Here is a 14,681-nt window from a genome sequence, read left to right on the forward strand (position 1 = left end):
TTTATGTCAGCAAGAATACTTGGCAAATGGACCACAGCCGTGACCTAGTGATACAGGCAGCTACAATATCAGCACGATCTCCATACGTAATTACTGGGAGGATTTGACGGAAATCACCACCCAGAACTACGGTAATACCGCCAAACGACATGGCGTAACGTTCTGGATCAACAGCTTTCATGATATCCTTCAACGATTGGTCTAGGCATTCAAATGCTACCTGTGCTGCATAGGCGCCTCGTCCCATATTATTAGTTGTGTCTGCTTTATGAGTTGCGCAATATCTGAATCATGGGCAATATTACATGTTGAACATTCATCAAGAACTATTGGAATTTTAAATGTGGAGTGCGCAGTCCGACCACCGGGCATTAATGTGGCAGCAATCCCTGAAGAAGCAACTGGAAGCACAATTTTACCTTGTGAAAGTAACTTACATATAAGAGTTCTCCATAAGAATGTCTTTCCACAACCCCCACTACCATAAACGAAGAAAATCCCTCCAACATTAGTGTCAATAGATTATATTACTGCATCATATATTTTCCTCTGCTCCTCTGTACAATCCTGTAGTAGCTTGGCAGTTTCATACTCCATCTTCCTGGTGTCATAGCTTGTCTCTTCAATTATCAAATTGTTTGTTCCATTGTTCAAATAGCTGCGAGGAGATTGAGGCAACTGATCAAATTTCTTCAAGGATTTACCAACTGACCGGAGCAACTCATCTATTTCTGCAATATTTATTATCTAAAACTATTTAACAACATTCACCCAATTATACAAAAAATGACGAACAATTAATAGACTGCATTTCCAGCCCACAAAATTTTTAAAATTTGTCATACACTGTAATGTAAAAAGGTGTCATACCTCCTAAAACATAGAACTGCAGTTGCATGTCATTAAGAGTGAATAAGGTATTTGGACAACTTTGACGTCATCTGAGTAAAATGTCATCAACTATGCTCTTCCAATGTGTAATCCATAAAGTCTTCAGTTTAGTGACTTTACAATTGACAATAATATGAACAAAAAGCTGTCGAACCTGGGGAGGTAATCCACCTGCAGAAGCTTGAGTCAACACTTCATGCCATTCTTTATCATCGTCATGTAAACCATACTCTTTACATGCATCGCGAAATGTACTGTAACATACTCCATTAACGGTACGTAAAGACTCAAAGGAGGTGGCACCATGTACCTTCATAAGCAATAAACGAAGAAACCAAGGCTCACCCGTACTGTGATGCACATAACATAATTTACCTATTTGAAACCCACGCTTCCTCATGGTCCATTTCCTCTCACCATCATTCCACACATAAAACCGTGGAATTTCATCATAAGTGTACTTCCGTGCATTAATATCAACAGAGTTTAAATAAAAAAAGGCTTCCAGTTTACTGAACTTGTTCTTGTCCCTGGCAACAACTTTTCCTAGCGCTTCATTGGCACGGAAGGTGCAGTTTTTGTCACCTGATAAGTGAAATTGAAGTCTCTCAACAGATATACTTCTATGATGGATAGGGAAGCCAAAAATCCTATAGGCTGATTCAGCACCGCATAAATATCTGCCATCAAAATATGTATTTATCTCATCTATTCCCCCCTCATCAGTGTCATTCGCTTGCCTTTTTCTATTTCTCTGGACATGAACCGTAGTACGATCATGGCCTTTCAAACAGTATTTAAATAAATACTTAAAACTGCGTGCATGACAACATATTTCCACATTCATATGGCATTGATACTTGACTAAAAGATCCCGGTTGTATGGTACTACCCACTGGTTGTCCACTTCAGCCTTCCTTATTTCAACAGTAATGTTTATCATGCGTCGCATATACATCGGGAAGCCACTGTCATCAAAAGTAGTTCGAGCACAGTACCTGAAACTATTCAATTATTACAAAGTTTAGGTATTAGGGTAACTTACTAGATTCTGAAATGACACAAAAAAGGGTATGCCTATATCTTACTTTTTCGGAAAATGACATATGCAACGTAAATCTTTCATGCATGGAGACTTTACATTTTACAAACCACATGGACCGTGGATCATAAATTCCTTCACGGCTGCATAACCAACGGGATCTAATAAAGGATCTGGGATTTCTGCGGATACAAAATTATCCACATTCTGCTTGAGGTTTTTTTTGAATCAGCATCAAGCCATATTAACATATGTACATGTGGAAGGCCTCTTTTCAAAAACTCGACGACATACATAACTGCAAAACAGGAAAATTTAGATTATATTGGCAATATAAAAACAAAAATCTAATTATAAATTAAACTAAGAAAGTCCTGGTAAACAATTTTACCTCCAATACAAACACCAAAGTGTTTTTTGTCCTTAATATCTACCATTAACTGATCAAGTTTTAGCCTAAACACCATTGATATGATGTCAGGACAGTTTGGAGCAATGCAACCAGACACATACTCCATCATCTTCTGAATTTCATCCCAAAGAGAATTGCATGTCATAGTCAGGAATATGTCAGGATGTCCGATGTAACGGCATACGACCAGCGCATCTTGAAAATTTTGTTGCATGTATCACTTCGAACCAACGTAGCCAGCTGGCAGAACTATACCTTTACCGGTATTTGAACTGTCCACATCACCTCTGCTAACAGATCTACAAATATTGTTGTATAATTCATTCCGTAAAGTAGTTTGGTGAGTACGGATCCACCATAGTCGTGTATGTTCAATGGTAGAAAAAACATCTACCATATACTGTTGAAATAATCTTCCACCTAGCCGAGGAGTCAAACCTGAAGGGTTTTTAGCACATAAATGCAGCGAAAATGTAAATTTAATCTTAAAAAATAAAACGAAACCCTCCGCAGGATTCATGCAAAAAATAATATTTAATTCGTAGTTCAGTATGTTTACCTTAAGAAGCTTTACGTTAATGGAAAGATGGAGGTCTTTAATAGCGATCCAAGAACGATGAATGGAGATCCTTAGCAGCTGCTCCTCAAGTGTGAAGCACTCCACCGGTATCCACCAAGAAAACGATGTAATGAAGGAGGAGGAGATGGAGAGAATTAGGGTTTTGTAAATCTTTTTGGTTGGGGCAAAAATAGGGTTTATAATAGTATATTTATAGGCAAAATTTTCAGCTGAAAATTTTCCCATAAAATATTATTATTATTATTAACCCTTTATTATTCTCATTAATAATTAAAACACCTTTTAATTATTAATCCTTTTTCTAAACTCTTTAGAAATAATTCTCTCACTTGATTTAATTTCCAAAAATTAAATTCTTAATTAATAATATTAAGAACCTTTTCTTAATTAATTTATAATCAATTAAATCTCATTTAATCAATTATTAAATTTGCCAATTAATTATTTATTTCATAAATAAATAATTATCAGCCATTATTAATTAATTCCTCCACCATTAAATCATTCTCTTTTATGGTGGGACCTTGTAGGTTCAATATTAAGCCGTTAGTAGAAATAAATAATAATAAAACTATTTTATCATTATTTATATAAATTCTCTAATTCATTAAATATGATTAATTAATTAATCATATTTATTCTACAGCGTGAGGGATACTTCTCAGCATATCGCGACTATCCGGATAATACGAATTCACTGCTTAGAATACCAAGAACCTATTCAGTGAGTAGTTACCATACAATTAATTCCTTCTACCCTGCAATGTCACGATTAAATACAAGGCATGGAACTTGTGTCAAGCCTATCTTATTTAATCACTTGCTTTCCCATTCACTATGTTTAGTTCTATTTAATGTAAATTAGAAACTCCTTTCTAATTTCATTCACTCTGGCCAGAGATTCCTGAACTAACATAAATGGATCAGCATTGAACATTCTCTTCCTACACTGGAAGGGGTAAATCCTTTTTTGATCATACAATATCTTCGTGTATAAATTCCTATACCCAGTAGAGCCCTTATAATTGTCCCTTGAGACTAAGAACTAAACCAAAGCATAGTTCAGTGTACACAAGATGACTATGATGACCTCAAGTCTAAGGATACTTGTACAACTATCACTATGTGAACAACTGCTGACACGTGAGTGAACTCCATCAGTTGTTCAGCTGTGTGAGTCATGTTCAGTGAACTTATTCTATAATAAGCACCTACATACTAGCTATAGTGTCACCACACAAATGTCCATGAGAACAGACATCCTTCGTAATGAAGCAAGCATAGTATGTACCGATCTTTGCGGATTATTAATTACTAGTTAGTAATCCTACGACCAGGAACTATTTAAGTTTAGAGTTATCATCTCTTAGGTCTCATTATTATGATCTCATCACAATCCATAAAAAGCTTTACTCTAAACTGTGGTATATCTTATTTAAACATTTAAATAGATAGAGCCCGCAATAAAAACAAAACAAGTCTTTTATTAATATCAATGAAATCAAAACATATTACATAAAAGTTATTCCTAAATCCTCATACATGATTGGACTTAGGACATATCTCTTTCAATCTCCCACTTGTACTAAAGCCAATCACTCTGGTATCTAATACCCATCTTGTCTTTATGATGATCAAAGTGACTCTGAGAAAGTGGCTTTGTGAGTGGGTCTGCTACGTTGTTATGTGTGTCAACTCTCTCGACGTTGACATCTCCTCTATTTTCAACTCAGATTCACCACCAAAAACAAGAAAAATGTCCTGAGTCCTTCGCAAGTACTTAAGGATGTTTTTCACTGTTTTCCAGTGGTCTTCACCTGGATTGGACTGATATCTGCTCGTCACACTAATTGAATAAGCAACATTAGGCATTGTACACAACATCGCGTATATGATAGATCCTATTGCTGAAGCATAAGGAATCTTACTCATACGCTCTCTTTCCTCAGGTGTCTTAGGAGCTATTTTTTTCGGAAAGGGACACTCCATGGCTCATCGGTATGAGACCTCTTTTGGAGTTTTCCATGCTAAACCTTTTAAGCACTTTCTGGATGTATGTATCCTGGGTAAGACCTATCATTCTTCTAGATCTATCTCTATAGATCTTCATACCGAGAATGTAGGATGCTTCTTCTAAGTCCTTCATGGTGAAGTTCTTTGATAGCCATACTTTGACTGATTGTAGCATCGGTATATCATTTCATATAAGAAGTATGTCATCCACATACAATACAAGAAATGTTACCGCGCTCCCACTAACCTTCTTGTAGACACATGGTTCATTTATGTTTTTGATAAAACCAAACTCTTTGATTGTCTCATCAAAACGGATGTTCCATCTATGAGAAGCTTTCCTTAAACCATATATGGTTCGCAAAAGCTTACACACTAGGTGTTCATTTCCCTTGGAAAGAAAACCCTATGGATGTGTCATATACACTTCCTCCTCAAGTTCCCCATTGAGGAAGGCCGTTTTCACGTCCATTTGCCAGATCTCATAGTCGTAGTAAGCAGCAATCGCAAGCAAAATTCGAATTGATTTTAACAGGGCTACAGGCGAAAAAGTTTCATCAAAGTCAATCCCTTGCCTTTGTTTGAATCCTTTTGCCACGAGCCTGGCCTTATAGGTCTCCACTTGGCCATCTGCTCCAATCTTTCTTTTGTATACCCACTTGCACCCAATAGGCTTAACACCTTCAAGCGCCTCAACCAGAGTCCATACTTGGTTGGTATACATAGATTCCATTTCGGATTTCATGGCACTATGCCATTTCTCTGAGTCAACACTACTCATAGCCTCATTATAGGTCACAGGGTCGTCATCATCAATGATTGACAACTCATTGTCATTCTCAATGATAAGGCCATAATACCTCTCAGGTTGGCGAGACACTCTCCCTGTCCTACGAATGGGCTGTTCCACAGAAGGTTGTTCAGTCTGAACAGGTGTTTCCACTTGATTCGTAGTAGTTTGTGCTTCTTGAACTTCATCAAGTTCAATTTTGCTCTCACTGTTTCCTTCAAGGATAAACTCCTTTTCCAAGAAGGTAGCATGTCTGGAGACAAACACCCGATGATCGGTGTAAAAGTAATACCCCAAAGTGTCTTTAGGATATCCCACAAAATTATATTTTATGGATCGAGATTCCAGCTTATCTGGGTCAACTTTCTTGACATAAGCTGGACATCCTCAAATCTTAACGTGTTTAAGACTCGGTTTCCTTTCTTTCCATATCTCATATGGTGTTTGAGGAACAGATTTGGAAGGCACCTTATTCAGTAAATATGCTGAGGTTTCCAATGCATAACCCCATAGGAATACTGGAAGATTCGCATAGCTCATCATGGACCGAACCATGTCTAACAAAGTTTGATTTCTCCTTTCAGATACCCCATTTAACTGTGGAGTATATGGAGGAGTCCACTGGGAGACTATACCATTTTCTTTGAGATAATCTAGAAACTCTCCATTCAAGTATTCACCACCTCGATCTGATCGAAGAGTTATAATACTGTATTTGGTTTGTTTCTCCACTTCATGTTTATATTCTTTGAACTTTTCAAAGGCTTCAGACTTGTGTTTCATCAAATACACATATCTGAATCTAGATCTATCATCTATGAAAGTAATGAAGTACAAAAATCCACCCATGGCTTGCGTAGACATTGGTTCACATACATCTGTGTGTACCAATCATAGCAAATCTGCAGCCCTCTCTCCATGTCCACTAAATGGAGATTTGGTCATTTTACCCAATAGACAAGACTCGCATGTAGGATATGATTCAAAATCAAAGGGGTCATGTAACCCTTCCTTATGCAATGTCCGCAGTCTATTTTCACTAATATGACCTAGCCTACAGTGCCATAAATAGGTCAGATTTTCATCATCTCATTTTCTTTTATTAGTTTGTTCAATCTGAAGTAAATTATGCTCTACGTCACATACATACAGACCATTATTTAAAATGCCACGTCCAAAAAGAACATTATCTCTAAGGATAGAACATTCATTATTCTAAAAAATAAATGAAAAACCATCCACATCCAACATAGGAATAGAAACAATATTCCTCACAATAGAGGGAACGTAATAACAATTATTCAAAATAATAGTCTTGCCCGTAGGCATATGTAAACTAAATGATCCTACAGATATGGCCGCAACCCTTGCTCCATTGCCCATACGTAGAATCACCTCATCTTTCTCAAGAGTCCTACTTCCCTTTAGTCCTTGCAACGAATTGCAAATATGAGAACCACAGGCGGTATCTAATACCCAAGTAGAAATTTGACCTAGTGACATATTAACTTCGATCATGAACATGCCTGAATCAGAAGCGGTAGTCTTATTACCCTTCTTCTTCAATTCTGCAAGGTAAACCTTGCATTTCCTCTTCCAGTGCCCCAACTTGTTACAGTGAAAACAAACAGCTAAATTAGGACCAGTCAACTTGTGAGCATCTAGTATGCTCCGGAGTGATAGTGCAGAAGACATGACGAATATAGTAAATCTATAAATGATAAACACATAACAACAATTAGCAAATATTCAATTTCATTTCAAAACATTATATGAATCGGGTCTTTATTCATAAGTGTCTCCCACTAGTTTATCTAATTTATTCAACCCCCTAAGTGAAAATTAAGCATTCATAATGCTAGTGGGAATAGGGATCCTACATTCCATCACACAACCTCGGCTGTGGCACGAAACGTCATGTAATGTTCAATAGGCAGATTCGTAGTTCGGTATGTTTACATTAAGAAACTTTACGTTAATGGAAAGATAGAGGTCATTAATAGCGATCCAAGAACGATGTAATGAAGGAGGAGGAGATGGAGAGAATTAGGGGTTTGTAAATCTTTTTGGTTGAGGCAAAAATAGGGTTTATAATAGTATATTTATAGGCAAAATTTTCAGCTGAAAATTTTCCCATAAAATATTATTATTATTATTAACCCTTTATTATTCTCATTAATAATTAAAACACCTTTTAATTATTAATCCTTTTTCTAAACTTTTTAGAAATAATTCTCTCACTTGATTTAATTTCCAAAAATTAAATTCTTAATTAATAATATTAAGAACCTTTTCTTAATTAATTTATAATCAATTAAATCTCATTTAATCAATTATTAAATTTTCCAATTAATTATTTATTTCATAAATAAATAATTATTAGCCATTATTAATTAATTCCTCCACCATTAAATCATTCTCTTTTATGGTGTGACTCTGTAAGTTCAATATTAAGCCGGTAGTAGAAATAAATAATAATAAAACTATTTTATCATTATTTATATAAATTCTCTAATTCATTAAATATGATTAATTAATTAATCATATTTATTCTACATCGTGAGGGATACTTCTCAGCATATCGCGACTATCCGGATAATACGAATTCACTGCTTAGAATACCAAGAACCTATTCAGTGAGTAGTTACCGTACAATTAATTCCTTCTACCCTGCAATGTCACGATTAAATACAAGGCATGGAACTTGTGTCAAGCCTATCTTATTTAATCACTTGCTTTCCCATTCACTATGCTTAGTTCTATTTAATGTAAATTAAAAACTCCTTTCTAATTTCATTCACTCTGGCCAGAGATTCCTGAACTAACATAAATGGATCAGCATTGAACATTCTTTTCCTATACTGGAAGGGGTAGATCCTTTATTGATCATACACTATCTTCGTGTACAAATTCCTATACCCAGTAGAGCCCTTATAATTGTCCCTTGAGACTAAGAACTAAACCAAAGCATAGTTCAGTGTACACAAGATGACTATGATGACCTCAAGTCTAAGGATACTTGTACAACTATCACTATGTGAACAACTGCTGACATGTGAGTGAACTCCATCAGTTGTTCAGCTGTGTGAGTCATGTTCAGTGAACTTATTCTATAATAAGAACCTACATACTAGCTATAGTGTCACCACACAAATATCTATGAGAACAGACATCCTTCATAATGAAGCAAGCATAGTATGTACCGATCTTTGCGGATTATTAATTACCAGTTAGTAATCTTACGACCAGGAACTATTTAAGTTTAGAGTTATCATCTTTTAGGTCTCATTATTATGATCTCATCACAATACATAAAAAGCTTTACTCTAAAGTGTGGTATATCTTATTTAAACATTTAAATAGATAGAGCCCGCAATAAAAACAAAACAAGTCTTTTATTAATATCAATGAAATCAAAACAGATTACATAAAAGTTATTCCTAAATCCTCATACATGATTGGACTTAGGACATATCTCTTTCAAAACCTACAATACAATTTTCATTATTTATTTCTGGGGAACATAAACAAACATATATTAATTTATAAATATACCGTACCATCAGACTCTCTAATTTGGAAAGTATATGAGTAATAGTTCTTCAGAGACATAAAGCCACGTGGTTTGCAAGAACTATCAGCAGTCTTTTGAAATTTAATCTTTGGGTGAAATCCATCTTCTCCACGTGGAAAGAATAAAGGGTACTGTAAAGCCATCAACTTCGGATGAACATAAGAAACACGGACTAAACCTTTACCTTTTTCATTAACAACTATATCACGGTCGCCACATATTTCTTCAGTGTCACCAACCATAATGCCAGCAACTTCATCAGTGCTAGAAATATGGCATTCTCTTCCACTCTCAGATCTGATAACTTTGAGTGTAATCTGCAGCTTAACTATTTCATCGCTTTCATACAAATCACGCTGATGCCTAAACTCACCAACCAATTGATTTGTTTCATCTAACATTGTTATAAGACCTCGTACAACCTCTTTATCAACACTTTCTCGATCATGAACACTAATCCACCGAAGACGATTATCAACTTCGTTAATGGTGTCATAAATGTAAAGTTGACAAAATTTGGGGTTTCATTGTCATTCGGTATTAAAGATCCAAAAACATGGTGGTTCTAACCATTTAATCTGTTTACATAAGGCACCCTTCCATTGTTAATTGAATGATCTATGTTACCACCGGTAGAAGTAAAGGCAAAAATTGCATTGTAGAGCCGTATCAATCTATGAAAAGTAGGACCTCTTTTCTTGTCGTTGTATAAATCCGGAAAATACTCAGGGGTAGGAGGGATTGGAGGCAATCTCACAGCACCTTTCATGCAACAAAGAGAAAATATAGGACAGCCTTTAGTCATATTTTTATTTACCCTTTCTTTCTTCCACATCCGAGCATGACATTTCGAACATATGGCAGTAGGACCACCCAAAGAAGCATACTCCTCGGGAACGACACGTCGCGGTGCACGTCTGCTCTGCATCAAATTACAATCTGAATTCATCCCATCAACAATGTCTTCATCATCACCATCAAGCGACCAACTAAGACAATCTGCATCATCTGCATTTTTTTATTTTAGTTTGACAAAATTAAATGTGGATACTTTTTTAGGAGTACATCTTTGTTTTTCTTACCACTTGATTCACAATCACTTGTTTCATAATCTGATCCTTCAGAATCATCAGACAAAAACAAAGGAGCAACTACATTCGGACCTGCAAGAAAATATTAAATGGTAAATCATAATTACGTAAGACATAATAAAGACGCAATATCACATACATTTCACCTTCATTAAAGTCATTACTTTCTTCCTCATCATCACTAACAATCTCATCTGCGAATAATTCTCTACCAAATCCAAGATAATTTTCCTTCCCTTTCTGGTTCAAAGGTTCACGTCCATTTAAGGAAACATCATTAATGTTTGATCGCGTTTCTTTAGTTTCATAATTAAAAAAAACTATTATTTAGTTATTCCTGTTATCATAAGGATAGACAGACAAAAGCTTAACAATGCTAGAATCTAATATTTACCTCTCAACATATTTCTAGAAAATGAGGCGCTACCTGAATTTGTTACATCTGATAAAGGAGTTTTGTCCTGACTACCTTCAAGAGGATTCATGTAGTTTACTCTGCTATTTGATCGGGGAGTAACAATAGGACTACTACATTCTACCAACCAAATATTAAACGCATAATTGCTTCATAAACATTAAATAGCAGTTGCTTTGCAAGAAAAACACAGAGTAAATTAAGAAAACAAACAGTACTTGCAGCTATTTCATTCAAGTGGTCTGACCTAGGCAAGTCACCAAGTTTCCTCCTCTTTCCCACCAACCTAACAATATTTGGCGTGGATTCCGTCAACATACCTGCATTACAGACAAAACAATGGGTAGTCAGAACATAAGCCTAAGTATGTTTGCGGTTTAAATTTTGTAAGAATTAGAATCTGTACTTGTAGGTGTTTTATTTTGGCTCCCACTACTAACTATTGCTGGGGTGAACAGGGGTGATCGGTTCGTCTTGGTTGACGGAGTATGAACGTTGGCCATTGATCCTGTTAACACGGGTGCTGAACAAACACAAACAGAAGTCTTACTTATATTCACACATACGAAGAGAAGGTATTCAATAACAACTAACTTACCTGTGGTCGTACTCCTTACCTGTGGAAGAAGATAAAGCACAACGATCAGCAACAGCAGAGTCGATAACCACATTCTCTTTGTTACGATTCAATTGTTTCGTTCTTCTGTACTTCCGACCATAATCTGCATTCAAATCTTCCAGGTTAAAGAACTTGTCACCTTCTTCACCACCCATACCTTGCACAATGAATCAACCCGTAGTCAAATTAACAACAGGAATTTGTATACACAATCTTCAAGTGGGTGAAGACGCTATTCAAAAGAGGGGGAGAAGTCACTAATTAACTTAAAGAAACTAATTAGAATTTGAATTTCAAATTCAAAAGTGTTTAGGACACATTCTTACCTTCCAAGAGAAGCTTAAGAAGCTTTCAACATAAGCTTTCTTCTCATCCAATATAATTTTTATTCTCATCCAATATGTAATTTTAAAAAACTAATCAGTGGCAACTTTAATAATTTTTTACAAATTGGTGGGTACAATGCTAAAAAGATGTTGAAGTTACTATTCAAAAGGGACAGTATGAACATTTATATACATAGATAGAAACTAGAAACCAAATAATTTTTTTTAAAAAAAACTAATTCGAAATATAACACATATGGTATGTAAATCGATCGTTGAGAGATGTTGAAAAATATTGTGAAATCGGATTTTAAAAAAAACTTGTGTTTTGACTGGAAAAATCAAATTAAAAACAGAGGGTAAAAGCTGAAATTGGGTATGGGAGGGTGCAGAGTAGTTGTGTGGGGTGATTTAGGGGGACCATTAGATTAGGTAGATCTAATGGCTTAGATTGGTTTTTAATTTTTATCTTAATTTTAATTTGTATTTGATCATTTCCATATATATATAATATAACTTGTCAAAAAATAGATTTTTACGCATGCAAATCTTTACTTGTTTGAGTGCCCGTAAATAAAAAATTTCTATTTTTCCTTCATAAAAAAATTAAAAAATTACACCCTAAAATAGTAGAGGAGACTATAATTAGCGCCCCTTTAAACATGCATAAGGGTACTGATTACAATCAAGTGGAGCGTTAATTAAACTTGGTTGTACAGTCATCCCCGAGTAGGGTTTACTGACCGAAATACCACACACAATATACTATAATATATATAACACCAACAAATACACAACGGAAATAAACAAAATATGAACAAAGCATGTGAGGTACTTAGGGAATTGTTGCTATATGGACATATCTATATACAAATATTTCAAGAAAGAGAGGAGTATATATGTAGTGTAGCTTCCCTCTGATTAAGAAAATGCCTGGAGAAACAAGACAAGGAACTCAGCATCCGAGGAATGTTCCAAACAATGTATTATATTTTTTCGTAACATTACAATAATTTAATTGTTCATGTGTCGTAAATTTGCAGCTGATATTGACATAGAGATTAAGTTCATTACATTTGGCGTCAGTTTGTTCTTTCTCATGCATATTGAATCCTGCAGGAGGTAGAAGTTTCAAACCTTCTATATATAGTATCTGCTGGAAAACACTCGAGCAAAATAAAGACAATTGCCTGATCAGAAGTAAATTATTTATTTATTTTAATATGTATATCTAACTAATCCTCTAATTAATTATAGAGGGCCATTATGAAAATGCAAACATTTGCGTCATACCTCTAGGGCTATGTTTGGACTTTGAACTTTAATTGTTTGTTACTGTACATTTTTAACTCTTTGAAATTATAATGCGGTAACATTAAAGAATTAGAAAGTGGCTAATTAAAGGAAACTGAGGGTGTTGAATTAGATAACCAAATAAGTTTCCATGTGAACCTTTGGAATGTGGACATGGCGGGTGCCTCCATTAGAACGTGACAGGGGGTCTCCAGGAATATAAAATTTTAATCTAACGGTCAACATTCTCTCGTGATGAAATATTCTGTCAAACATATACGGTCCACTTGTGTAGATTTAGATACGTAAATACTTTAATTTATTCGTAAACCCAGACATACAATCGCAGTTTTTCTGCAAACAATGCAAGTGTAAGCATCAAATCTTGGCGATGGATGGGCAACAAGTACTACCGGTCGAATACTTTCGGTACACGTTTTGTAATTCTTCATGCACGAGCTCTGTCCCTGATTTAGGTTTATACTTTCCCATAGTTAGAGGTGGCCACTTGTGCGGGTTTGAACTGCCCGCCCGGGACCGGCTCGATCTAAAACCCGGATTTATTTGGCCCAATTCGGTCCAATTTAAAACCGCACAAGTCGGTTAACGTCACGAGCCGGCTACGAGTTGATTAATAAGAAACCGGGACCGAGTCCAAACAAACCGCACAGGAACCCGCAACTCGCGAGTAACCCGCACAGCCCGCGAACCCTCAAATCTCACTACTCAATCTTAACAAACCAATCAGCCGAATATCTAACCAAATTCGGCATATCATCACAAAGTGACATTGAGTTTTCAAATAATTCAAAATATTGAACAGTAATGAGATAAGACATTTTTTTCTTTTTCATTGTACACGTTTTTTTCTTCATTTATTTTTCTAACTACCATATTTATATCGTGTAATTATAAATAAAAAAAATTAATTTAATTTATAAACTACACCCTATTCAAGAAAGCTTAGTCTGTATAAGGCCTATAAATTTAAATTTATAAATCTAAAATAATAAAATTTATATGAGGTGTCGTTCTCTTTTAACCAAAATAATTAAAATTATTATTTAATCAAATAAGAGGGGCAGAATTGTTATAAAATTATAAATTAAGATGGATATTACTCGGAGTCCAAACCACCAGTAGTCTACTCCTGCCTGCCACTTGATTGCACTAAAAATATAATTGTTATAGTAGGGTTTACCCAGTGCGCACCCGAAGGGTAGCAGCTGCGGGTTACCTACGATAAAAAAAAATTATTATATCAAACTATCGAAGTAATGGACAGAATGGCAGATTGGCAGTGCACGCACGGAAGCCTGCGGGTTAACCGCTCGAGCCCGCACGAATCGTGTGCGGTTATTCGTTTGTACCGATTACGACTTTAATTTCTATGGTTCAAGCCCGACCCGAGCCCGATTCGTTCTTCCAGAGGCCGGTTCAGTGTTAGCATTTCGAGTGTTCAATCTGTGAGCGGTCCGGCCGGGCACGCACGAACAGTACAAGTGGCCAGGTCTGCCCCACAGGAGAATGAAGTTTTAGTCCGTCCACAGCTAGCAGCCTAGCAATCAACAATGTACATTAACCAATCATGCATGCATGGAATTTCATTTTTGTGTGTATAATTGTAATTGTTGT

At 35.7% G+C, this 14,681-nt stretch overlaps 1 protein-coding gene across 1 annotated transcript; it reads right to left on the reverse strand.

The window, feature by feature from the left end:
* Nucleotide 1: 1 nt before the first annotated feature.
* On the reverse strand, nucleotides 2–11,582 carry LOC141680614 (uncharacterized). Its single transcript, XM_074486793.1, has 15 exons — nucleotides 11,407–11,582; nucleotides 11,249–11,331; nucleotides 11,027–11,128; nucleotides 10,788–10,928; nucleotides 10,540–10,689; nucleotides 10,385–10,465; nucleotides 9,873–10,310; nucleotides 9,284–9,780; nucleotides 2,325–2,457; nucleotides 2,126–2,231; nucleotides 1,046–1,889; nucleotides 871–886; nucleotides 532–731; nucleotides 438–478; nucleotides 2–284 (listed from the first exon to the last, which is right to left on the reverse strand). The coding sequence occupies exons 1-15, from the start codon at nucleotides 11,580–11,582 to the stop codon at nucleotides 2–4; spliced, it is 3,291 nt and encodes a 1,096-aa protein (XP_074342894.1).
* Nucleotides 11,583–14,681: the final 3,099 nt, after the last annotated feature.

This window comes from Apium graveolens, chromosome 8 (genome assembly GCF_009905375.1).
Source record: "Apium graveolens cultivar Ventura chromosome 8, ASM990537v1, whole genome shotgun sequence".
Lineage (NCBI taxonomy): Eukaryota > Viridiplantae > Streptophyta > Magnoliopsida > Apiales > Apiaceae > Apium > Apium graveolens.

Bases quoted from the DNA above. Each gene is read 5' to 3' on its own strand.
- LOC141680614 (XM_074486793.1), bottom strand. From the start codon at position 11,582: ATGGGTGGTGAAGAAGGTGACAAGTTCTTTAACCTGGAAGATTTGAAT. The intron at 10,690-10,787 runs GTAAATATTAGA...ATGAAACTAAAG, and splicing joins TTCTAGAAATATGTTGAGAG to AAACGCGATCAAACATTAAT. The intron at 10,466-10,539 runs GTGAAATGTATG...ATTTTCTTGCAG, and splicing joins AAGTAATGACTTTAATGAAG to GTCCGAATGTAGTTGCTCCT.